Genomic DNA, 25640 nt, shown 5'->3' with positions numbered 1-25640 from the left:
CTGACCTAGGCATTTCTTGGAGTTGTTCTTAGGATCAAGTGAGGTAACAGACACGGAAGAGTTGGCAGCTATAGAGCGCTGTGTAAATATTGTCACGAGGGGGTGTGTGAGCAAGGAATGGAGAGAGGAAGGACTGAAAAGGAAGAAGAGTTTCAGACCTGGAAGCCAGAAAGAGTAAGAGTTTCCGGTCTGTTTGAAAGGAGTTTTGTATCTGTCGTCATTCAGTTAGCACAAAATCTGGACAAGACATCAGGAAACCTGATTTATATTCCCTGGCCCTCCTGCCTGCTGAATGACGGTTAAGTAACTCACTTGCACATGAGTGGCTGACTAGATTCCTTGTGTTGACCCTCTGTGACACTTATTTTTGGTTAACAGTTAATTATCTTTTAAAGAAGATAATGTTTTTCAGTGTTGTTTTAGAGAGAGAGAATCTCAGGAAGTCTCTACGCAGAGCATGGAGCAGGAGAGAGAGAGAGAATACTTTTTTTTTTTTAATATATATATAATTTATTGTCAAGTTGACTAACATACAGTAAGTACAGTGTGTTCTTGGTTTTGGGGATAGATTCCCGTGATTCATTGCTTACATACAACACCCAGGGCTCATTGCAACAAGTGCCCTTCTCAATGCCCATCACCCATTTTCCCTAGAGAGAGAGAATCTTAAGCAGGCTCCACTCAGTGTGAAAAAATGATACCAGATGGAAATGTAGATCTACAAAAAGAATGAAAAGCACCAGAAATGGTAACTGAATGGGTATACTTGTAATTTTAAAAATTATCCTCTTCTTTATGGGGCTCCAGGGTGGCTCAGTCAGTTGAGGGTCTGACTCCTCATTTCAGCTCAGGTTATGATCCCAGGGTTGTGGGATAGAACGAACCTCCCACTGTGGGGCTCCGCAACAAATCATTTTTCAAAGCTAATTCATTGGTAGCCCATTTGCCAAATGATTGGAAGAGAGAATGGCCAATTTACAAAATCTACCTAATTTACTAAAACCGTCTAATATTTAAAAATTTTTCAACATCTATGGATGTATTGAGGACTTGCTGTAAGTCTGCTGTTGTGCTAAGCACTGTACACACTGCCTTCTCTTATGAAGTCATATGTTGCTACTAAAGCTCACAGAGGCTAAGTGACTTGGCCAGACTCACGGTGTATCAGTGGCAGAACTGAAATTGAAAACCAAGCCTGTCTGAATCCAGTATCTGATTTCTCAACAACTCCTGTACGTAACCCAACCTGTTTTATAAGAACTACTGATTTTTTTATGTGCCAGGCACTCTAGATTCTGCACATGATTTGTATCACTTATTATTTACAAATCTGAGCCACCAGAGACTTTTCCTAGAGAAGATTCAGAGAAGCTATACCACAAGTCATTTTAGGACTCTCATCTGTTCGGAACCCTCCAGTAGGCTCCCCTCCTACTAAAAGTCTTCACGATGAACTACATACAGCGGCCAACCCAATACCTCCCTGAGCTCACGGCCCACTGCTCTCCGTGCTGCTCCCTTTCTACTCTCTTCACTCAAGCTGGCTATTCCTTGAACACTCCAAGGGTTCTCCTGCACGTCCCTCTAAGATGTTGTTTCTCCTTCACGTTTCATTCACATATCACATTATTCTCAGTGTGGCCTTTCATGACATCCACAAAAATTGTACCCACCCCATTCTTTTTTTCTATAGTTCTATCACTAATTTACTATGTAGTTTTAAATTGCCTTTCCCCACTCAAAGGAGACCAGGGAATTTTTACTACTATGCCCATCTCTATGTCTCTTGAACCTGGGACAAAATATACACTCAAAGTTTATCGGTTGAATTAAACGTTTGCTCAAGGCCACAGAGTGTGAACTGGGTACTGAACTCAGCAGATGATCCCTAAGACCATGCTCTTTCCATTGCATAAAATGTGCTAATGATGCCAGGAAAACACATGTTCCAGTGAGCTCGGTTTTGGGAACAAGGGCCTCACAGGACCCGAATTTTGTTTGAGAGGCCTCAGAAACACTTGGAACTTTACGGAGCTTCTACAGCCACATTCATAGCAGTAAGTGCTGAGAATGTGTAGAAGGCCAAAAGCAGAGCAGAGTGGACAGAAGCAGATGGAAGTGGAAAAGCGACAGAAGCAAATTGCAGCTGATGAAGACAGGCGAACCCCCACAAAAAGTTGTGAAAGCCAAGAGGTTGGGTAGTCAACAATGTTGGATGATAAAAACCAAAACTGAAGTTAAAAAGCATAACAGGACTTTGGGATTTAGGCCAGCATCAGGATCTCAAGAGACTTTTTTTGTGGGAATTTCAGAGGGAGTGCCAAACTTAGAAGTCAGAATGCTGACATTTATGAGCTACTTAATTAAGGCAAAGTTGCTTCCTATTTAGAAAAAAAACAAGGCCAAATGTTTAAACGTTTATCTTCAATGTTCTCTCTACCTGAATTTTTGAATCAAAAATACTAAACTACTACGGTTTTTCTCCAGAACTAGCAGACAGAAGAAAAAAAAAATTACCTTTTAAGGCAAACAATTTTGGCATATATTCACTAGGATATTTAACTGTTCTGTGACAACAGATTTCCCTTTACTGGAAACATGACCCCTTAACAATCTTAAGTTTTTTCCCCTTCCTTAGGGGAAATGATTGGGATTAACACATTGTTACTGTTCTCTATAAACTCCAAGGCCAGTGTCCTTTTCCACAAGATAAAGCTGCTTCAAATGAAGTCGTGATTAAAGGTCATGATGGCCCATTTCCACTCCAGGAGAAAAAATGCCCAGTTGGGCCCACAAAGCTTGGCTGTGGATTGCAGGCAAACACCACCCCCACCCCTAAAATGGGCCCCACCAAGTCAGGGACCTAATGTGTTCACATTTTGATGTAATCTCACTACTGAAAAATAGCTATTAAGTTTGGTTAATATCTAAATACACCTTAGCATGACCTTCAACAGAGAACAGAATTAAACCAACTAAGGAAACAATGGCTCTCTTGCAAAAGTTCAATTTTTTTTTTAAGTTTGAGAGAGAGAGAGAGAGAGAGAGCGTGCGAGCGAGCAGGCAAGGGCACACACAAGCTAGGGGAGAGGCAAAGAGAGAGAATCCCCAGCAGCCTCCATGCTGTCACAGAGCCTGACACGAAGCTTGATCCCAGGAACCATGAGATCATGACCTGAGCCAAAATCAGGAGTTGGATGCTTAACCAACTGGGCCACCCAGGCACCCCTCTATTTATTTTTTGAGAGACAGAGAGACAGAGTGTGAGCAGGGCAGGGGCAGAGAGAGAGGGATTCGCAGAAACTGAAGTAGGCTCCAGCTCTGAGCTGTCAGCACGGAGCCTGGCGCAGGGCTAGAACTCACAAACCCAAGATCACGACCTGAGTTGTTGGATGCTTAACTGACTGAGCCAACCCAGGTGGCCCTCTATTTCAGTTTTTATAAGAAACAAAGTGAGGCCTAGCTCAGAGAAGTTATCCCTGATTTGGAAATCTTCTAAAACGATAAAGATATCAGTAAAATACCCTCTACTACCCCAAACTGGGCATACCCCAAACACAACTGTACTTTCCTAGTTTACGCTTTACTTTGGTGGTGGGTGTTTATAAGTGAGATTGCAGCCAAACAATTGTTCTCCCTTTAAAAAACATGTCAAGTATGTTTTTTGGTTGTGTTAGGTCTATATGATGTATGTGTACATGGTCACTACTGCTACATTCTCAGCAAGATGCAGAGTGGTGTATTTTCAGGAGAAAATTTTTAGTGTGGTTTATAAGCCGCAGTCTGCTTGCTTTCTCTTTGGTTCCCCTCCGAAGGTCAACAGACACGTCTTACCTTGAATTATTCTTTTTCTCCCCCTCCCCTATGTTGAATTATTCTTGATGAACTCATTACTTAACTACTAAATGATCTTTACATAAAAACAGAGCTTGCAGGGCACCTGGGTGGCTCAGTCGGTTAAGCGTCCGACTTTGGCTCAGGTCATGATCTCGCAGTTGGTGGGTTCAAGGCCTGTGCGTCCGACTCTGTGCTGACAACTCAAGAGTCAGGAACCTGCTTCGGATTCTGTGTCTCCCTCTCTACCCTTCCCTCACTCACACTTTCTCTCAAAAATACACAAATATGAAAAAAATTCTTAATATTAAAAAAAACCCCACAGCTTGCTACCCTCATCATATAACTTTTCTAACAAACCATAATATTAATTCCTGGCCAGTGAGTCCAGTAATATATTAACTTTAAATAATATTTGTGTTACTGAACTAAAGAAATGCTTTCAAGTGAAATCTAGCATTGTGTTCTCAAAGTACCAAAAGATCCCAATAGTCTTGACTTTATTGTAAAGGAAAATGTGAGGTTCTAGCTACCAAAACAGGGTAACAAATCTTTTTTTTAAAAATGACAACAGTAAATATTTAAGAGATTTATTAAAGCATCTTATCACAAAGATGGAAACACATACAAATTAGAAACGTGCAACCGTCATCTTCCACAGTCAAGTTAAAATGGTATAGATTTTTCCTGTTTTCATAGCCGAAAACTTCAGATCTTATACCCAACTTACTCACCCTGAATATTTTAGTCATTCTTCCTGAAAGTACCCAGGGCAGCAAATAACCAAAATGCAAACTATTGTATAAAGAAAGTGCAAAGTTACAAAAGAAAATGTGTAGAGAACACCCCACCCTCCCCCCTTTCAAGGCAAACAATGGCACTTTGCTCTTGCTTAACCTAGATTGTCTTCAAAAACACTATTAAAATGTAATAGACATAACGATAAAAAAAAAAACAAAATAAAACCGACTTCGAATAGATGTCAAAAAAGCTTGTTAGTGTTTGAAAATAAATGCTTAAACAAAGGAAAGTGTATTTTATATCAAACAAGTTTGAAGAGCCCTGTATTGCAGCATTCTGTAAAATAAACAAGAAGAAAAGCTGGTATAGGGTTTATTGACAAAGGCAGAACTTCTTCAGGCAGGTATGTAAGGAGGCGGTGGCTCTTTCTCAGGCATCTTCACTGCCATTTCATAGGTTGGCAAAACATACTGAAGAGAGAAAAAAATTGTATTAGACTTAAATCACCTTGAAAAATTCCTGTCTGGAATAATTCAAATGCTTTCCGAGTTTAGCTGAAGAAACTATTAGCTAAAAAGTTCCTGAGCGTAACTGAGGTGATCCAAGACTGCTAAAGAGGGAGGGGCAAAGGAAGGGAAGATGGAGTTTTGCTTCTGAACTGACCGGAGGCCACCAGGGCACCTTGACAGGAAGTAGGTAGCACCGTTCTCCCCTCTTCCCTACAGTGTGACTGACAGAACCAGTGCCTCAGGGGCTGCAAATCCAAGTTAAGGGCACCACTGACCCATGCTAAAGGAAGCCTCCATTAAGATGCTGGATCCTGAATTTCATCAGAATCTATAATTCAAGGGCCAGGTACTTTTATATCATTTCTTCTAGGGTAAAGGGCACATCTATGTAAGAGTGGCATTCCAACCTAAGTGACTCAAGTGTGAGAGGCGGGTCCTACATGGGCCACATGTATTCTCCATGTTGAAAACCTGGAAAGATAATACAGCAGCAACTAAAGGGTCCCAGGAAGGAGGCCTCCCCACAGACTCCTGGAACCCACTGCATTCATCTCCCCACAGAAAATTCAGCTCCCCCTTTTGATCGTGTGGATGTTTTTTAAAAGCAACACAAGCTGTAAATGACAGTACCCCATCCTTAGAGGTTCCAGAAGCCATAAGCCTGGCATGGCTCACACGGCTGTTTCCTGTCTGATCTCCTCTGCAAAATGCAACCCTTTTCAAGACTACCTACGAGTCCAACCTAACAGTCAAACTGAATGAGCAGAGCAGTGCAGGGTGTCTCTCACCCATGTAGCCAGGTTTCCAACTGGGAAATGTTACATCTTGTGGATTTAAGCTATTTGTGTCCTAAACCACATACACGGCATTGAAGAGCCAGTCAAGACCTAGGCTCATTAAGAATGATCAATAACAACTACTGAAGATTTAATGTATTAAAAGATCGTTCACCTGTGGAGGTGCTTCGAAGGCAGGGTACACAGCAATCTCCGGCATGTTCCTGTTGTTGATGTATTTATAGCAGTTCCAAACACAGTTGATTAGATATGCCTAAAAGAACACAAACAAAATTTACACATGCCAGAAACTCAGCAGACTACCTGTTCTAAAATTAAGGTGACTTCTAATGCTTTTCCGTGTACTTTCTCCCTGGAAAAGGGAATGGACACCCATTTGGACCTAGCACAAGCCAGGCCCTCTGCCTACTTGCCCCCACTCAAATATCCCAAGCTTTATTAATATCATTTTACAGAGAAACCAGAACTGGGGTTTCAACTCAGGTCTGATAACCATTGTGCTGCCAAGGAAATTCTGTCTCTAAACCTTTGGAATGTGAACAGATTTTCAATTAAATCATGAGCTACTTCTAAAAACATAATGATGTTCTTTACACTTAGGAAGGATCCTGGTATTTCCAATCACTCTCTGGAAATGAGAAGGACATTACCTAGGTGTTATTTTTACTACTATGTCCGAATAAACACTATCACTTAACTGTTGGAACTATGAGGAGAAAAGACAACAAAAAGGTTTAGATGAACAGTGTCACAGCCCAAATATTTAGTTCAGCAACTCACCTTAAAAATGATGAATAAGGCAAAGAACACAAGAACAATGAAGAGGAGGCAGCTGGAGTCCAATGCCAAGAGGTCATCTTTGTAGGGAAAATCAGGCTATAAAAAAAGGGGGTGGAGAGGTGAACAGGCAGAGGAAAGAAGATATTTAGGGCAGGGACACTACCCTCTAGGATAGCACAGTGATGAATACACATCATTACACACTTGTCCAAATCTGCAGAATGTAAGAGAACCCAGTGTAAACTAGGAACTCTCGGTGATAACGATGTGTCAGTGTAGGTCCATCAATTGTAACAAATGCACCACTACGGTCTGGGATGTGGACAGTAAGGGAGGGAAGGGCGTGCTTTCTATTTGATTTTGCTGTTAACCTAAAACTGCTCGAAACCATTAAGTTTATTAACCAAACACATACACATTCACTCATAATTCAGCTACGGCAGCTGCACGTTGTGACAGTCTAGAGAGCATCTTAAAAATACAAACAGAAAAGCACCAAAGTCAGAACCGATATTCTAATAAAAACTAGTAAACAGAATTGAACTCACTGTACCTTTAAGCCTCATCATCATGAATGCATGCTACTGAACACCTAAGATGCATTTGAATTCTGCTGTATGAGCTGAGCTCATCTTTCTTCTTCCCTGTTTTACATTTTGCTGGCCTTTGGAAAAAGATGATCTCCTGTATGCGACTGCAGACTTGTCCCTGAGTTGCTAAGTTACGAAGTGCTAAGGCTTACCTAAGTTTCAGGGGTCATTTAGTCCTACGTGGGGAAATTAATTTTTCTAAGAGCCAACTGTCAGTCTCAATGCTCATCAGAAAGGGGCAAAAAGAAGGCATGCCCCTGGTTATAAAGGCAGGTAAGATTCTGTGGCTTACTGCAGACTATGTTCCATTGTGAAGGGTTCAACTTTAAGGGTACTACAAAGGAGTAATTTAGGATTTATAAGCCGGCCAAAAAAGAAAGTATTTCCATTCTGAGAGACCAAGTGAATATAACGACAGAGTGGAGAAACCACTGGGGTCTATAAAAGGAATAGTAAAAAAAATTCACCCTAAAGTTTTCCTATAAAACTCATTTAATTTTTAAAAACATATCTGTTTTTAACGGAAATGTAAATACAAAGGCCCAAATAATTTTCAAAAATAAGCAGCATGTAAAAATCCCAAAGGACTGAAAAAGAAAAAAGCATCCACACACCAACTCCAAACACAGCTGTCTCCTTGGGACAAAACTGTTCTTTAAACCTTTATTATAAATAAAAGGACAAAAATTGAATGAGACCAGCTCATGGGGAACACTACAGATTTTATTCAGAAAGCTTGCAATCTTTCAGCCAGACACGACATGACAAGACAAGAGATCTTGTCAAGACAAGAGGAAGTTTCTGACCACGGCCAACCAGGACACCAGGCCCTGCCCCCAACCCCTTCTCTCTAGCTCATCACGTGCTGATTCCCTCCCTTTCTCTATGTGGCAGCCACCATGGTCCCCTTTTAGTCCTCTGACTATACCATGTTCCTTCCTGCCTCAAGGGGTCTCCGACCTGGGACATTTGCTCCTGTATTTTCCCTATCTTAATTCCTACTACACTCTTGAGTGCAATTCAAGTCTCACTTCCCAGCCCAGGTCTGACATCGGTATGATATCCACTCACGCAGCCAATACTTTTCCTTCACAGTTTTACTGCAGTAATTGTCAATTAATTTTCCAATCCCTTTACTAGCAAATGAGTTCTACTGATGTATCCCAAGAACCTAGCAGAATGCCTTGCACAGAAGCAGCAACCACCAAATGTTTTCTGAATGAATAAATTTGGTGGTACACAAGATACAATAGGCAGGATATCTGCCAAGTCGGGAGAAAATTCCTAACGACAGCATTTTTGAAATGAACTTCCATTTATCTGGACTTCACACCTCCTTGCAGACCTTACTCCAACCCAGAGGGCTCCCCACCCCTCCATCACAGGGCACTAATCTAAGCTCCTCACTGAATGCTGTGTAACAGTTATAGTTCATTAACACAGATAACATCTTCATGTCTTAACTCCCCCAATTCATGTCTGCTCCTCGAGAGAGAGGAAGTTATGTTTATGTTTGTATCTACACCATTCACCAATAATTTGCCTTGAATAGAGGGAAGGATACAGTAAGCACTCAAATATTTGCTATTGATGCTGGCAAATTAAAAAGGGGAGAAGCAAAAATGGCATCCAGTGTTTGCATTGCAGCAAGCTGTTGTAGAGGCCAAGCACACCCCAAGCAGCGGGAGGGGCCTTACCAAGCTCCTCCCCTGGGAACTACATTCAGCAGCTCAGCATCCAGCCTGCACAGCTCTGAACTGGGTGTGTGAGCCTTTGTGCTTTACCTCTATTTATTTTGGGCATCTGTTAGCAAGACGTGCCCTTGGGTGTCAGAAAAGACTAAGATTATTTTTGGGGTCTGGGAACAAACATTTACAACATTTCAGCTTACAGAAGATTTTAAAGGAATGCGCTTTTGGATAGAAGGGGAAGCCTGTATAGCCAAGTGATTATAGTACCGGTATACTCAAAACAAAAGTTGAACTACTCCTTAAGTTCTATGATATCCACCTTTAGAGGCTTTTCAAAAAAATACTTATTTATTTTGGGGGAGGGGTGAAGGAGCAGAGAGACAATCCCAAGCAGGCCCCACTATCAGCACAGAGCCCAATGTAAGGCTTGATCTCATGAACCATGAGACCACAACCTGAGCCAAAATCAAGAGTCAGAAGCTCAACTGAATGAGCCACCCAGGTGCCCCATATTTAGAGACTTTAATACTAGAATATCCAAGTGGTACGGTAAGAAAATATCCTATGTATATTACTGGCTTTAACAAGGTAGTTAAGAGGAGCAATAATTATTTTGAAACACTTTTAAAAATAAACAGGGTAGATTAAAATAAAAATAGCACCGAAAGCTGACTCAAAATTTTGATTTAAATACTGTACTTAAAATGAATTAGTATACACACTTACTAATTGATCCAGATACTCTTTGATTCTTGGCAAGTAAGTGAGAGAACTGATAGCAACCAGGCAACTGAGAACGAAGTCAAAAAGCCGGTAGCAGAAGAATGGAATCAGCCAACCCACTTGATACTGAAGAAAAAAAATAATCACAACATCACAACACAAATATGAAATATTAAGTGCCACTCAGTAAAGGTCAAACTCAAAGTCAAAAATATAGGGTACTTACAGAAATTGCTCCATATACCAGCATTGAACTGATGATAAACATAAGAACAGAGACAGCAAAAAGAACACAGGCATTATCTAAGAAAACAAAAAAAAATCTAATTAAGCTACTTATGCAATAAAAAAAACCCTGAAACTCTTCATGACGAAATGTTTTTTGTTTTTTGGGGGTTTCTTTTAAAGTTTATTTTTATTTATTTTGAGAGAGAGAAGAGACAGAGAGAGCAAGGGGGAGAGGGGCAGAGAGAGAGAGGGAGACAAATTCCCAAGCAGGCTTCTCACTATCAGCAGAGTCTGATGTGGGGCTGGAACTCACGAAACCATGAGATCATGACCTGAGCCAAAGTCAAGAGTCAGAGGCTCAACCAACTGAACCACTCAGGCACCCCAACAAAATTACGTGTTAAAGCTAGCTTAAAAAAAATGAGTATTTTCCAGAATGCCTCCAAAAAAAACCTAAAGCCAATAGAGTTTTAAAAAAAAAAAAAATCCATCTCAGCATTAAGTAATGAAGTTTTGAGGAATTCACCCCTTTTTGTTTATTAAATTGCTACAACTCATTGACTCTTATCATCAACCAGTCACTCTGCTAGGGAGACAGGTCTCTGCCCAGAGCCTAAGAGTCTGAAGGCATGCAGATAATGATAATCCAATGTGGCAAGTGCTACATTGGATTAGCTGTCCTTGGGGAATCAGGGAAAAAATATGGAAGAAATGACACATGTTGGGTCTTGTGAAATGAGCAGGGTTCAACAGGAGGGAAAGGCTGGTATCTGCTTAAAAGACACATAAACTCAGAGCACTACAGCTGCCCTCTCTGGCCTCAAGAGAAAATATAGAGATTCAAGGTTCTCCATTAACCTCCTCTCTCTTAGGCCAACATGGGAACTCCCTGCTCCCCACTCCTTGCCCTTGATTTCTCCACTGCTCTAACAAGCCCATTTTCTTCTTTGTTCTTCACCTGTCTCAGGTTGTCTCCTTCCTCAAGGTTATCCAAATTCATTAATTACCTCACAAAACACCTGAGTAATCTCAACAATACTAAGCCACACTTGAGAGGTTTTTTTTTTTTTTTTTTTAGCAGATCTAAAGTTAATTCTTTGACTCTGGATAGATATTAAGAACCAGAAAGGCACTAATGATGATGGATGATTAGAATAACTGCTGGATATCACACATGATATCATGTATCATCTTGTCACTTGGAAGTATAAACATCATCAGTATTTGGTGCTAAGTTAAGGGCTGTCTTTAGATTTTTCTAGAGGATATAGGATATCCTTTAGCTACCCTGTAGCAAAAAAGGGGAGAAATGGAATAATAGGTGAAAAATACATACACAATACCTAGAACGAGACACTCCAATATTTGTGACTCAATAAAGCAAACAAATTATGAGGGCTAAACGCACAGATATGAACCTCAGGTTTCCATCCACCACCACATTCAAGAACCTCCTCCAGGGGGCCCCAAGTGTTCACCCGTTACCAAAGTGAATAAAATTAAGGTTAAATTCATATTTGAAAAGCAGCTTGTATATGTTGCAGAAGCATTTCATATATATTGAGGGTCATATTCTGTTTAGCTGACTAACTGCAAACCTCATTATTTACAATCAGCCGCAGGCCAATGATCAGAAATTAACTTGCCATTTTAACACTGCGCCTGTGGGAGGGTCAACGTTCCACTTCCGTTAGAGACACAAACTACTGTATGACCAAGAACTACACATTTTTATGTTCTCTCAATAAAGGTTTTGGCAGAACTAGAATCAACAAAAGTATGCTAACTCCGTATCTGATTCCCACTACGGTGGCCACGGCAGCCATGCAGCATGCAGTAAAACCTGTGGCTTCATCCCTGCAGCTCCAGCCACAGCATAAGAATGTCAACAGCCATAAATCTTTTTCTACACCTTGATTTAAAGAGAAACACAAGCTGACACTGCATGCTGAAAAATGCCAACATTAGCAGGTTTTATATAATTTTACAGCCTAAAATACCAAAAACAGGCATTAAAAACTAAAGTTTTATTCATCGTTGTATTTTGGTTTTTATTTTAAATAGAGAAACAGACTACTTAAGAAAAAACAAACTCCAGAAGGGAGGTTTCTAATATGCTCTTGGTATTTCTTTTACCACACTTGACAACATAATTAAAGGATTATAAAGATCTGAATGGACACTCAGTAGACACATTTTTACTTATTTATTTTTTTTAGTAGACACATTTTTACAAAGCACTTAAAGGGGAGCCTGGGTAGCTCAGTCGGTTAGGCATCCAACTTTTTGTCTCGGCTCAGGTCATGATCTTGCAGTTTCGTGAGTTTGAGCCCCATGTCAGGCTCTGTGCTGGCAGTGTGGAGCCTGCTTAGGACTCTCTCTCCCCCGCTCTTTCTGCCCCCTCCCTACACTCACACTGTCTCTCTCTCAAAATAAATAAACTTAAAAAAAAATTTTTTTAAAGCACAGTGTAAAAAACTGTTAGTGATTTCGTACTGTAATGTCAACAGATGCCCACAAAACTCTACTTGAATCCTAGAAAAGGCAGCTGGCCCTGTAGACAGTGAATTATTTAAATTAACAACCAATTTTTATTTATTTATTTTTAAGTAGGCTCCACACCCAACATGGAGCTTGAACGACAACCCTGAGATCAAGAGTCATGTGCTCTAACAACTGAGCCAACTAGGTGCCCCCACAACCAAATTTTTTTAAAAAACAACTTCATAAGCTTATGGGAAGACCATAAATTTAATGAAGCTCAAGAACTTACAATAAAAGCTAATAAAACTAAAAATATGGTAACTTAAATCCTATAATATTATAAATACAACTTACATATGAGAACTCAGAACATTTTTCTGAAGTGAAATTTAAAAAAATCAACACGCAAAAAAGCTGTTCATACTGCAAAGTTTGAGGCATAATTTTCTGTTCGAACATTAAATTTCTATTCATAATATACAATCTTAACTAAAATATTTCTGAACCTGTACTTTAAATTTTAATGCTTATTTACTAAAAAAAATTTTTTTAACGTTTATTCAGTTTTGAGAGAGCACGAGAGGGGCAGAGAGAGAGGGAGACATAGAATCTGAAGCAGGCTCAAGGTTCTGAGCTGTCAGCACAGAACCCAACACGGGGCTCAAACTCATGAACCATGAGATCATGACCTGAGCCCAAGTCGGCTGCTTAACCAACTGAGACACCCAAGTGCCCCATTAATGTTTATTTATTTTTGAGAGGAGAGAGAGACAGAGTGAGAGCAGGGAAGGGCAGAGAGAGAGAGAGGGAGACACAGAATCCGAAGCAGGCTCCAGGCTCTGAGCTGTCAGCACAGAGCCCCACACGGGGCTCGAACCCACAAACTGCAAGATCATGACCAGAGCCGAAGTCTGACACTTAACCAACTAAGCCACCCAGGCACCCCTGCTCCTGTGTTTTAGAGAAAGATAAATAATGAAAATGTTACTGGAGAGTAAACAGGTTTAAAAAGGTAATTTACACGAATGTCTTCTATTTCTAACTCCAACAGTGTCTTTCTTCATCTAAATGATAGATATATATTTAGAATTGTGACCCTGAGCAAAAGATATCACCAAATATTCCAATAATTCATATTTCACATGTTCCCGTAAGCCTATTTGCTCCCATCCTCTACTACACTTGCTAGCTGACCTTCAGAGACTCACAAGTCTTTTTGTAATTTCTTCTTATCATCTCCACAGCACCAGATAGGAATCAAAGGTATACAATGTATATTTCTCAAAAATCTAGTAGTCCATAGCATTTTCTGGGCAAAAGTGCTCAATTATAATTCTCACTGAATAATTTGAAAAACCCACAAAAACACTTTTATGCCTCAGCAAGTAAAAGAACTTAACAATAATTTAATCAATTCTCTGAATAGTGTGTGTGTGTGTGATTAAAGGATATATTTTCACCTAAAAACATACCAGCCATTCTCTCAGATGAATAGTAATTGCCAATGACTTCATACTGAATATTGACAGCTGGCATTGAGTTTGGATGAGTTACTTCCACAGTCAGCAAAATTGCCATCAATAGGTTTACCACCTGTGAAAGATAAGATGTTTGGTATCTGTTATATTATTAATCAGGAAACAGTCTTCACAATCTTCGGATGTCTTTCCATAGTTAAACTGTTTTACTTGCAGTAACAAAGACAGAAAATAACAGATTAACCTGTAGATAAAATAGTATGCAATACCATAGAAGAACAGCTGAAAAATAATTATTTCCTAAAGTATAAACTTAATGGTTTCAGAGAAAAGATGTATTGCCTGAACTTGCGTTAACATCAACAAAATGGCAAAATGATTAAAAGGAATCATTACAGATTGTTCATGTTCAGAATCACATGTTTATTCACACACCAATCTCAGAATTTCTGAGTTTGAAGAAGCCACAGTTCATCCAACATTACTTATGTAATACCATCAGTTAAGAATATAGTGATCCAGCAGGCTTACCTCTCTGCTCTCCTCTATACACATGCTCCAGTTTGTTGGACATACCAATAAAATGAGGTTAAGATCAGCTTGGTCAGAGCACAGCAGGGTCTCAGCCGCTAGAGCCTAAGCTAACAAATTTCAATTAATGCAGCCCAATTCACACTGGCTTCATAAATTTTTGGAATGTTACATGAGAGCAACTCCCTAAAACCCTTCATTCTTTTTCACACTTGATCCTGCTAAGCTACCACCTGAACCTGTACAGTTAGTTGGATTCTAATCTGTACAGTTAGTATAAGGGCTTGATACATTTGCAATGGGATTTCATCTTATATTCTTGCCTGTCAAGATCTTCTGGTGGACACCCCACAGATTTACTATCTTGTTTTTTTAGCTCCCAGCATTTAAAAATATGATCAGCATGTAATCAGTATCTCCACCTCAGTCACTAGAAAAGAGAACCGGGCCAAGCACAGGAGGCGTCCTCTTCCCATTAATCAGCAATCTTTGAACAGAATTCTTTATCTCGTTCAGAGAAACATCTTGAGACTTGGTCAAATTTCCTGCTGCAATTCCATCATAGTATCTGGTGAGTTTTTCTAGTTTACCAGGGTTGTAACTCTATTTGAAGCGGTAATTATTTATGCCTCCAGTGGTTAAAGAATCCCTGCAGTATGCCAGGAGGCACCGCTTCTTGAAGTGCTCAAAAACAGTCCTGTTAATGATTCAATAGAGAAAACCACCCAGGCTTGGAGTTAGGCTTCCCTATCTAAAGTGCACAGAAACATATCCTCCTCCCTTTGTAAAAATCTGAACATTTGATGCTTTTAAGGTATGTTAGAGCCTTGATCATCAACTGTACTTTAAACAAACTCTATTACATAGCTCTCTCCTATCCACCATGAATGATAAATGATTTTATCAGCTGGAGGCACTGCACATTCTCTATGACATGCAAACGAATTTTAATAATTCAAAAAGGTTAGGGGATCTAAACAATACCAAATTCAGAATCAACTGACATTTATTGAGAATATACTGTATACTAAGCATATTCACATACAGTATATTATTTCACTCATTCCTCCCAACCACCTGCTGAAGTAAATATTACTAAAGCCCATTTGCAGATGAGGAAACTAAGTTTCAGCATGCGAAATAACTTGTGTTACAGAGGACAAAGGTTAGAGCAAGGACACAAACCTGATTCCATTTAAGACAACCAGCTTCTTAGCACCACAGGATTACTTATACCAATTCCTAAGCAACTCCTGTTTTGAGGCCTTTCCAGAAGACGCTATTATCTAAGGCTATGTTTATACTTTACTGTCCAAATAAATATGTTCAGTAACATACCTTTTCCCTTGCATTGCTCAAAAGCAAGGTACTTCATCCTTCAACTCTTGAAAGGTCTTACATAGGACAATCATATTTGCAAGGTGGCTCCCCAGTTGAAGGCTGATTTTCTTTGTGGGGGGGGGGGAGCATTTTTACTGCAATGGGTTTTGGCTAGTGTGTGGTATAGGCGTAGGAGCTAATACAACTAGGTGAATTAATTATTGAACAATCAGATGTATCTACTGAAGCCTTATAAAATCAGTTTGAAATCAATCCAGCAAATTATTCTTTGCTAAACACTATACAGTCATAGTTAAATAGCTCTGTGCAGGGGCACCTGGGTGGCTCAGTCAGTTAAGCATCTGACTCTTGCTTTTGGCTCAGGTCAAGATCTCACAGTTCATGCGTGAGTTTGAATCCCATATCCGGCTCCATGCAGACAGCAAGGTGCCTGCTTGGGATTCTCTCTATACTTCTGTCTCTGCCCCTCCCCTGTGGGCTCTCTCTTTCAAAATAAATAAACTTAAAAAAAAGAGTAGCTCTGCATAGTACAGAAAAACAGTCTCATGTCAAGAAAACTATGCAAACTCAATTACTAGATGAAGGAAATGACACAACCAAAATATTTAGGAGTTTAATTTTCCCTTCTTAAATATTTTTACTGCATGTAGGACTTATAAAAATGTATTTTTCTGGAGCACCTGAGTGCTTCAGTCAGTTGAGCGTCCAACTCTCAGTTGCAGCTCAGGTCATGATCTCACGGTCGTGGGATGCAGCACTGTGTTGGGCTCTGTGCTGGCAGCTGCGGAGCATGCTTGGGATTCTCTCTCTTCCCCTCTGCATGGCCCTTCCCCTCTCGTGCTGTCTAACAGAAAAACTTCCAAAACAACTTTTTAAAAATCTATTTTTCTTCTCATAGATAAGCCACAGACTCGTAGTGACACTTCAAATCTCATTTCACTGTCACAGCCCTGAGTATTAAACAAAAGTCAAAGATCTAATCAAAGGGACCAAGAAAGGATAAATAAAATAAATTGCAGTGCTACTTCTTTAAAAGCTCACAGTTCTTCAAATCTTCACTGAGTTAATATATTCTAGGGGCGCCTGGGTGGCTCAGTCAGTTGGGCATCTGACTTGGGCTCAGGTCATGATCTCGTGGTTCGTGGGTTCGAGCCCCGCATCAGGCTCTGTGCTGACAGCTCAGAGCTCGGAGCCTGCTTCAGATTCTGTGTCTCCCTCTCTCCCTGCCCCTCCCCTGCTTGCTCACGCTCTCTCTCTCAAAAATAAAATAAACATTAAAAAAATTTAAAAAAATTATATTCCATTATGGCAGTATATTTCATTAAAATCTCAACTTTCATTTTAAATATTAACCTGGAAAATCCATCCTTGTGATCTTAAAAGACTTACCACTGAGCACCCACCCTGTGCTATTTAGGCCCTGTGCTATTTAATTACTGTCCCTCGATACTTCTACTAAGTTCCATGTAGCATTTTTAAAAAAATCTATAAAATCGACTTTACAGTTTTGCAATATAAAATTTGATATAAAATTTCTCTGAATAATAGCAAGTATGTACAATTTCTTAATATTTATTCCCAATTTTTTCCTTTTACTATATTCAGGAAAAAATCAAAAATGTAATTTAAATAATGATTAATTTCTAAACCTCATAATATGGAGGTACAGAAGACAGCAAACATGTTAACAGCACGAGCTACAAACATACCATTCAATGTAGAAGCAGTCCTGTACATTTATTAGGTTAAATTATGTGGTTTACATGGTTTTTGCAAGCCTTCTGCACACCTTGTATAAGTAAACAAAGAATAACAAAAGCCAGATGTGTTGGATTTTACTTGTTACAGAGATACCGTTACCAGGCTACCAGGCCCAGGCCCACGGAAGCCCTGGGCCTCAGAAGAGGAATTCCTCTTTGCTTTCTCCTCTTGCTGCCACACCCATCCCAGATGATTCTTTGGGGGCTGGTTTTTGTTTTAAACCATTATTCTTTAGGTTTGCAAAGCACATTCTGCCACAACCCAGTATCTACTGAGACTATAAAACAAAGTGTGTGCTTCAGGGCATCCTGATAAGGGTCTCACAGGCAGAGAGAGTCTCCACTGGGAGCCAGTCAGCAAAGCACTGCCAGCAGATAAAGATCAAAATGGCCAACCTCCAAAAATTGTTACATGTTTCACATATATATAAGCCTCCTGTTGTTTACTGGTAGTTACAAATGTGCAGTACAAATGAGTTATTCCTACTATATTTAAGAGGAGGCAATTAATTTAACAAATGTCTAATGAATACTTCAAATGTTCTAATTAACAAGCTAGCTGCTATACACCTTTTATGGAGAAAGACCTATCATCTTTCTCCCTCAAGAACATCTTGTGGGGGAGAAAAATGAAAAGATAATCATTAGTAATCATGTAATAAGTAGTATTTAATAAGTACATACAAATAGTATAAAGAAACTTTTCCAGATACACAGTGAGGAAACCAGATCCCTCTGGCTGAGAAATACGAAAAGCTTCACCAAGAAAACAGCTGGGCTAACCATTAAAAAATGAAATGGAGGGGCGCCTGGGTGGCGCAGTCGGTTAAGTGTCCGACTTCAGCCAGGTCACGATCTCGCGGTCCGTGAGTTCGAGCCCCGCGTCGGGCTCTGGGCTGATGGCTCAGAGCCTGGAGCCTGTTTCCGATTCTGTGTCTCCCTCTCTCTCTGCCCCTCCCCCGTTCATGCTCTGTCTCTCTCTGTCCCAAAAATAAATAAACGTTGAAAAAAAAAATTAAAAAAAAAAAAAAATGAAATGGAACTGGCAAAATGCTATTAACAGTGGAAGCTGGGTGATGAGTAAATGGGAGATGTTAATACTATCTCATTATTCTTTAGATTTAAAATTTTCCTTAATATATTGTTTTTAAAATGTGACTTGGGGGGAGAAAAAAAAAGCACATGTCAAAGTACTGAGGCACAAAAAAAGTGTGTTTGAGGAAAGATATTAACTTCAAAATATAAATAGGTTATACTCTTACTTAAAGGAGTCAGGGGTGAGGGTTGGAAAAGAATACAGTTTGAGGACACCTGTCTTCACTTCTCTCCCAGTCACCTAGCTTTAGATTATTTATGGCTGAGACATTCATGAAAAATTAGCAATATATTAAACCTTTCCAAAACAAAATTATTACAAATGCTCAAAATGTATTCTTTTTATTTAACGTTTATTTATTATTGAGAGACAGACAGACACAGAGCATGAGCAAGAGAGGGGCAGAGAGAGGGGGAGACACAGAATCCGAAGAAGGCTCCAGGCTCTGAGGCGTCAGCACAGAGCCCGACGCAGGGCGGCTCGAACTCACAAACTGGGAGATCATGACCTGAGCCTAAGTCGGCCGCTTAACCAACTGAGCCACCCAGGTGGCCCCTCAAAATGTATTCTTGTAACACACCATCAACCATGAAGGAGGACACCTACTCATTAAGACTATTTTCAATTATTCAATGAACATTTGAACTTCTATGTAACAAATTGGTTTGAAATCATCTGGCTTCAGATTCTTCAATAAGTAACAGAGAAAACAATTTTAGGAATGCCAGAATTTAAACTAGAGCTCATTCTGAAACTTTGTATTACTTGACCAGGGATTAAGCCACCCATGCTTCTTTCAAATCTAAAATGCCAAAAGCTAACACTTCAGGGCTGGTACCTCTGGTGCACAGAACTGGCTCTGACTTCTCTATGTCCTATTTAATACCACAGAATTAATACTTTAGTACACCGTGTTGGAACGGCCTGAACACCAGACCAGTTGCCGGAAAGCAATGGCACTGTATCCGATACATTCACTGATACAGCCTCTAGGCCCAGCAGGAGGGAGAGAACTGCACCCCCCACCCCCAAATTCCAAACAGCACAGAGGCCATCATCATAGATATTCTCCCACCCGAAACTTAGGAAGGGAGTATCCTGACAAGGTACTGGAGGAGGAAGGGACGTTCTACCTCACTCAATCCCATATTACTTCTATTTTAGTAAAGAAGCTTCTAGCAACAAAATGCACTGTTTGGACAAGTCCTTTTTGTTTAGAGAGATTACCCTACGCTTTACCTGGGTGGTCTTGTTTTCTAAAAGGTTACACACCTTCCCAACTAGACAGAAATTGTGTTTTTTAATACTGCCATGGTACGGAAGCTACACTTTTGAAAGTCACCAACAAAACCAATGTCCTTTGTCCAGTCCTTTATCCAATTAAAATTTGATGTTACCGATCACCTTCCCCTCTCCTTTGTCACTGTACTGTTAAGTCTCATTTTTGTATATGCGCTCCAAAAACCTCTGTAATACCATAAAATAAGTGTAATACCATAAAATAAGTACAATTTTCAAGACAGAACATTTGAGTGCCTCTGTGTGGCAGATAATAGAAACAGAATAGACAATGGCATATGGTCCCTGTGATTTACTCTTTTTCTGTGTCTACCAAAGCCTTCTACATTGCAGATGACCAATAAATCCCTTATTTTAAGACAGATTAATTGATTTTAGAAGCTTATAATGTTCTATTAACCTAAAAGCCCATGCAATGAAAAACAGCTATGGCATCCTTCTAAAATTGTGAAAACTAAAGCATGGAAAATAAGGAGATGTAAAATGTTTTCACGTCAAGTGCCTCCAGTGGGGAGTAAATTTAAACTCCTCACTCCCTATTTTGGGAGAGTAAATACCCTTACTAAAGTTTTACTCCCTGCATTTTTGGTTTGCTGTTTGTAACTCATATTTTCCCCTGCAATTCCTTTCACTTTTATGAGCTGATCCCATAGCATTAAAAAAAAAAATCTGCCTAGAAAAGACTGGAAAGAAATACCGCCAATTACATTCAGATGGTTGAAATTGGGATGGTGGTTATTTCCTTCTTGAGGAGGAGTTAGAAATCCTTTGTTCTGTGAATGGAGGGAAGGATCTGAGAAGAAACAGGACGATTAGGTTTTCAGGAAGAGTCCCAGCTGGTGGACACACCTCAGTTTAGTAGGAGGGAGGGTTATCTTCTAGGGACAAGGCAGACAGGGTAGAGTAAGAGGCTTGAGGACCCTTGTATGATTCATTTAGGGGAATGGAAGGCAGAGCTAAGAACAAAAGAAATGGAAGACCCAGACCCCTGGCAAAATGGAGAATAAAAGGAAGTTAGGAATACAGTGCTATTACCGTCCATTAGCTGATTAATGTCCAATATTACAAATCAGTTAAAATATAAAACAGAGTTTCTGAGGGGAAATTTGATATAATTTTATGCCAGTAAGATGAGATTTCTGAATATGGAAGTATAGGAAACATTAAAACAAACCTAGAAACTAGCAAATAAGCCTACACATTGAAGTTTTGTTTTTTAAAATGTACATCAATAAAGCAAAACTGTAAAAAAACAAACAAAAAACAGGGCAGTCAGGAATAATGCGAGGGTCCGGTAGTCCCCTGGAGGTGGGCCATGAAACAGTATCTACCTAAGATTATTGTCATCTGGTGTTTGTCCAAATACTAATGATTTCAAGGCACTGGGTAGGGAAGTAATGATAACACAGAAAGGCAAAAAAGAATGTGTGAAGTTTTTTTTTCTTCTTACAGTTCACAGAAGTTAACTGAAACAATACAGTATCACTAATACCACAATCCTCCATACCAAACCAAACCAACAAAAAACCCTCAAACAACAAAAAATCAGTCATTGGTGAGAACCGCCAATCAAGTCAACAATATGAGAAGTTTGTCAAAGCTTCAGTGAAGTCATTATAGCCTAAAGCTATCCCAACAGGGTCATAATTACCTTCAAAGTGTAGGAATACTGGAGATGGTGGTTAAGAAATCACAAAAGTATTACTGGTGAACCACCAATCAATAACACTGTCAACTTGGTTATGATACAGACTTACATAGATCTTGGAATCCAGGAAATGCTACCATATGTGGCCAGAATAAAGGAGGCTCTCAATAAAGGTCTCAAAAACCGGAACGGGTTTGAAATAAAAAAGCGTCTAATGGGCAAGGGGTAGTTGAATCAGGAAAAATGAGATCGCGTGTAAATCCTGGCAAAAGGTATTGCCTCTAAGAGAACCTCCAGATTCACAACAGAGGCCTTTCTGCCTACATCACACACACACATATTATAACAAAATAAGGTCCAAGAACCACAGGCAACTGAGTTATAGCTGGATCTTTCGTTTTCCTTTCCGGTAAGACAATGTCGAAACTGGGCTACATTTCTCAGGATCCACTCTTAATTGTTTTGTAGGGAACAAAATTCCTGGGAGTGTACGTGGAAGAGGGTTCTTTCTGATCACGGAAGTACAAAAAGGGCCTAAACCGGGTACTTTCCAGAACTCCTTACCAAATCCTAGTACCATTATCCCTCCCACCCACCACCCCTACTCTCCATCCTCCCCACACCCAGCCCACAACGCCTCCGCTTCTCCCCACCCCGACTTTCTCCTGTAATTCGTGCCAAGGAACAATCTCCCCATTCCTACCCACCCCACTCTGATTCAAGGCCACAATCTCCTCTCTCAAACTTACAACACCCTAAAAAGAGTCTCCCCTATGCCTTCTCGCCCCACCCAACACTCCCTTTCAGTCCCACCCCTTCCCAGTGAACACTCCCTACATTTCAGACCCGGCTCCCCCACTTCCCGCTCATGCGCATTCCCTCAGGGCCCCAATCCTCCCGCCCCGCCCGCCCTTACCATATACCAGGTCCCCAGGATGATCGTCCCGGTGCGGACATGGCAACAGCCGCAGCAACGGGTGCTGTAGAACCGGTCACTGCGGCTCCGCTTGAAAGTCATGGACACCATCGGGAATCTCTCAGGCTTCGTTCTAGGATGGGCCCCTGACAAACGCTTTTCGCCCAGAGGTCGAACCCAGATAGCTTTGCCACAGTCTCCAAATCCAAACGACGCGTCTTCAAGCCCGCCCCTGGCCCGGGACCCAGCCAGCTCCTTCGCACCTGCGCACTAAGTGCCGAGCGCCGCTCTCGCGCGACCTCGGTTTACCCCTCTTCCTCCACCTTCCCCGCACACAGGCCAATGGAAGAGCGGAAAGCTGGGTGGACTCGGCCCCTGATTGGACAAACATGGAGATTGACAAGACGTCACGCCCAATCAGAAGTGCGACTCGCTTTAGCGCTAATGAATCCCCGCCTCTTACTAGAGGGCCGGGACTGGTTCGTAGGCCTAGAATAGCTCGGGAGAGGTTGCCGGTTTACCATACCCGAGACGAGAGCGACAATAAAAGAAGCATTTAATGGGGAGAAGCAGAGACAAGATGAGTTGGTGGGAGAAAGCGGGCACGAAGGACTTTCCTGTGTCTCCGCCACGAACGGCTTCGGAGGCGTCACGGGACCGAGGCTGCTCACGTGACCTGTGCGCGCAGCTTGATTATTTGGCTGGCCGGGGGCGGTGCCACTGGGAAAGGGGTGGGGCTAATCCCCGTTCTGGAGCCTTCCTCGATGCAGGGGTGGGAATTGGGGACTTCTTGGAAGAGTACAGTTTTAGGTTTCCACGCTCCTTCACTTTGAAGACTTCTTTTGGGGAGCAAAGAAAAGACCACCTAACTCTTAAGCAACTAAGAAGCAAGAGGATTGAGAAAAATAAAAACAAGATAAAGTAGAAGAACTGTTTAGTTGCTGGGTCTTTACAGATAAGTGATTTTTATTGGGAAAAATTGTGAAACACGTTGAAATGGACCAAGAGATTACTGGGTTCCTAAAGTGAAAAACCAGCCATAGTCTGACACACCTTTCTGGGTACCCTGATTCTATGTGGGCTTTCCATCTTTCTTTCTTTGAGGAACTCTGTACAACTCTCTATTGTAGATAGCTAATAGCAAAAGGAAATACTCCTGTCCATTGAACTTGACAATGAATCTTAAGGCTCCTGGGAGAAAGTCATTTTGCATCTATTTGTAAATTCATCTCCCATTCACAATTCAACAATATAAGTGAGTACTTTAAATTCTCCTTTAAACTGGTACTATCATGTTAACTGGTTTCCTCATTGAATAAATAAAATCTTTGCCACTTGTTTATTTTGTATTTGTGTGAGACTTAAGGCTTTTACTTAAAAAAAAAAAAAAATACATGGTTCAACTGTTGGGAAAGTACACTCCCTTTTAGGGAAGAGAAAGGCCTCCCCCAACCCTGCCAAGTGTATTCTTAGCTGGAGACCACAGTGAATTCAGAGTAAAGGTTATTGCATTGACATGGCTTCAGTGAACACCGCTTGAAGTTATACATTGATTTCTTGATTATCTCTCCCCACTAAAATGTAAATTCTAGAAGAGCAGAGACTTTGTTTACTTCTGCAACATGGAAGAAATTGTCCATGGACAATTATCCTGGTTTGGATAATACTTGCAATATGGGAGGCCATAGTTAGGTCAGGCTACACTGAAGGATGGAGTGGGGTGGAAGCAATTTGACTCATAATGAATTGACATATCTCCACTTTAGTCCATACCAACACTCCCCTCTCCCCTTCAAAATTACATAGCCCTTACTGTGTTCTGTGCAGGGGTTCAATCACTATTTTGAATCATTTCATCCTTTCAACAATAACTATAGGGAAGGTGATTTTATATTATTTAACTCCACAGAAAAGTTAAATTTCACATCCAAGGTTACAAAGCCAGTATGTGGAGAAATTGGAACCTTCATAAATTGCTGGTGAGAATGTAAAATGGTGCACATGTTGTGAAAAAGTTAGTTTCTCGAGAAGTTCAACACGGAGTTGCCATAAGATCCAGCAATTCCACTCCTACGTATATAAAAGAGAATCAAGTTCACACAAAACCTTGTAACATGTTCATAGTGGCATTACTTATATGGAAAAAAAAAATGGAAACAATCCAAATGTCCATTAGCCAATGAATGAAAAAGTAAAATGTAATGTATCCATACTAATGGGATGTAACTTAGCAATAAAAATGAACGCATAATCCACCTCAAAAACACTATGCTAAGTGAAAGAAGGCAATCACAGACCGCAATGTTTTGTTGTATAGACCATTTTTATGAAATGTCCAGAATAGTCAAATATATAGACACAGAAAGTATATTAGTGGTTGCCAGTGGCTGGAGTCAGTGAGGGACAGGGATGATTGCTAAAGGGGATGGAGTTTCTTCTCTTTTCTTTTTAATGTAGTTTCTTTTTCAGTGATGAAAACATTCTTTTTTTAATGATGAAAATGTTCTACAACAGGTTGTAGTGATGGTGGCACAACTATCAATATACAAAAACCCATTAAACTGTACACTTTAGATGAAATATGTGCGAATGTGAATTATATCTCAATAAACTACTAAAGGAGGGGGATGGGAGAAGGGACTGGTTGCTGAGCCCAAATGAAGGGTCAGCCTTAAGAGGAAGAGGAACCCCACTGAAATGGAAAAGTATGAAACAGACAATGAAAATCTCAATAGATTGGATAAACTCTTGATTGAGTCATTTTGAGAGAAAATTAGTGAATTAGAAGATTGCACTGATGAACCGATCCAGAACTTGGCACAGAGACAAAGAGGTAAAGTATGAGCAGTGATGACATGGAAGATCAATCAAAATATAAGAGCAGATTCCAATTCCTCCGCTGTGAAATTCCCACCCCAACTGATAACATGTTATTTTAATTTGACCGTTCATGCCATAATTTATGGTTAAAAAGTCCTCTTCTATATTATCCTTCCCTATCAACTTTCATCATAGCACTCTTGGGGAAGACAATTTTTTTTTTTTAAATTTTTTTTTTCAACGTTTATTTATTTTTGGGACAGAGAGAGACAGAGCATGAACAGGGGAGGGGCAGAGAGAGAGGGAGACACAGAATCGGAAACAGGCTCCAGGCTCTGAGCCATCAGCCCAGAGCCCGACGCGGGGCTCGAACT

General features: G+C 40.4%; 1 protein-coding gene across 1 annotated transcript; it reads right to left on the bottom strand.

The window, feature by feature from the left end:
- Positions 1-4410: 4410 nt before the first annotated feature.
- On the bottom strand, positions 4411-23140 carry LAPTM4A (lysosomal protein transmembrane 4 alpha). The gene is made up of 7 exons (XM_045447640.1): positions 22447-23140; positions 13850-13970; positions 9892-9968; positions 9669-9791; positions 6662-6757; positions 6036-6134; positions 4411-5045 (listed from the first exon to the last, which is right to left on the bottom strand). The coding sequence occupies exons 1-7, from the start codon at positions 22555-22557 to the stop codon at positions 4971-4973; spliced, it is 702 nt and encodes a 233-aa protein (XP_045303596.1). The 5' UTR covers positions 22558-23140; the 3' UTR covers positions 4411-4970.
- Between the last annotated feature and the right edge of the window lie 2500 nt (positions 23141-25640).

The sequence above is a fragment of the Leopardus geoffroyi genome, chromosome A3 (assembly GCF_018350155.1).
Source record: "Leopardus geoffroyi isolate Oge1 chromosome A3, O.geoffroyi_Oge1_pat1.0, whole genome shotgun sequence".
Classification (NCBI taxonomy): Eukaryota; Metazoa; Chordata; class Mammalia; order Carnivora; family Felidae; genus Leopardus; species Leopardus geoffroyi.
This window is presented reverse-complemented; position numbering and strand designations above follow the sequence as displayed.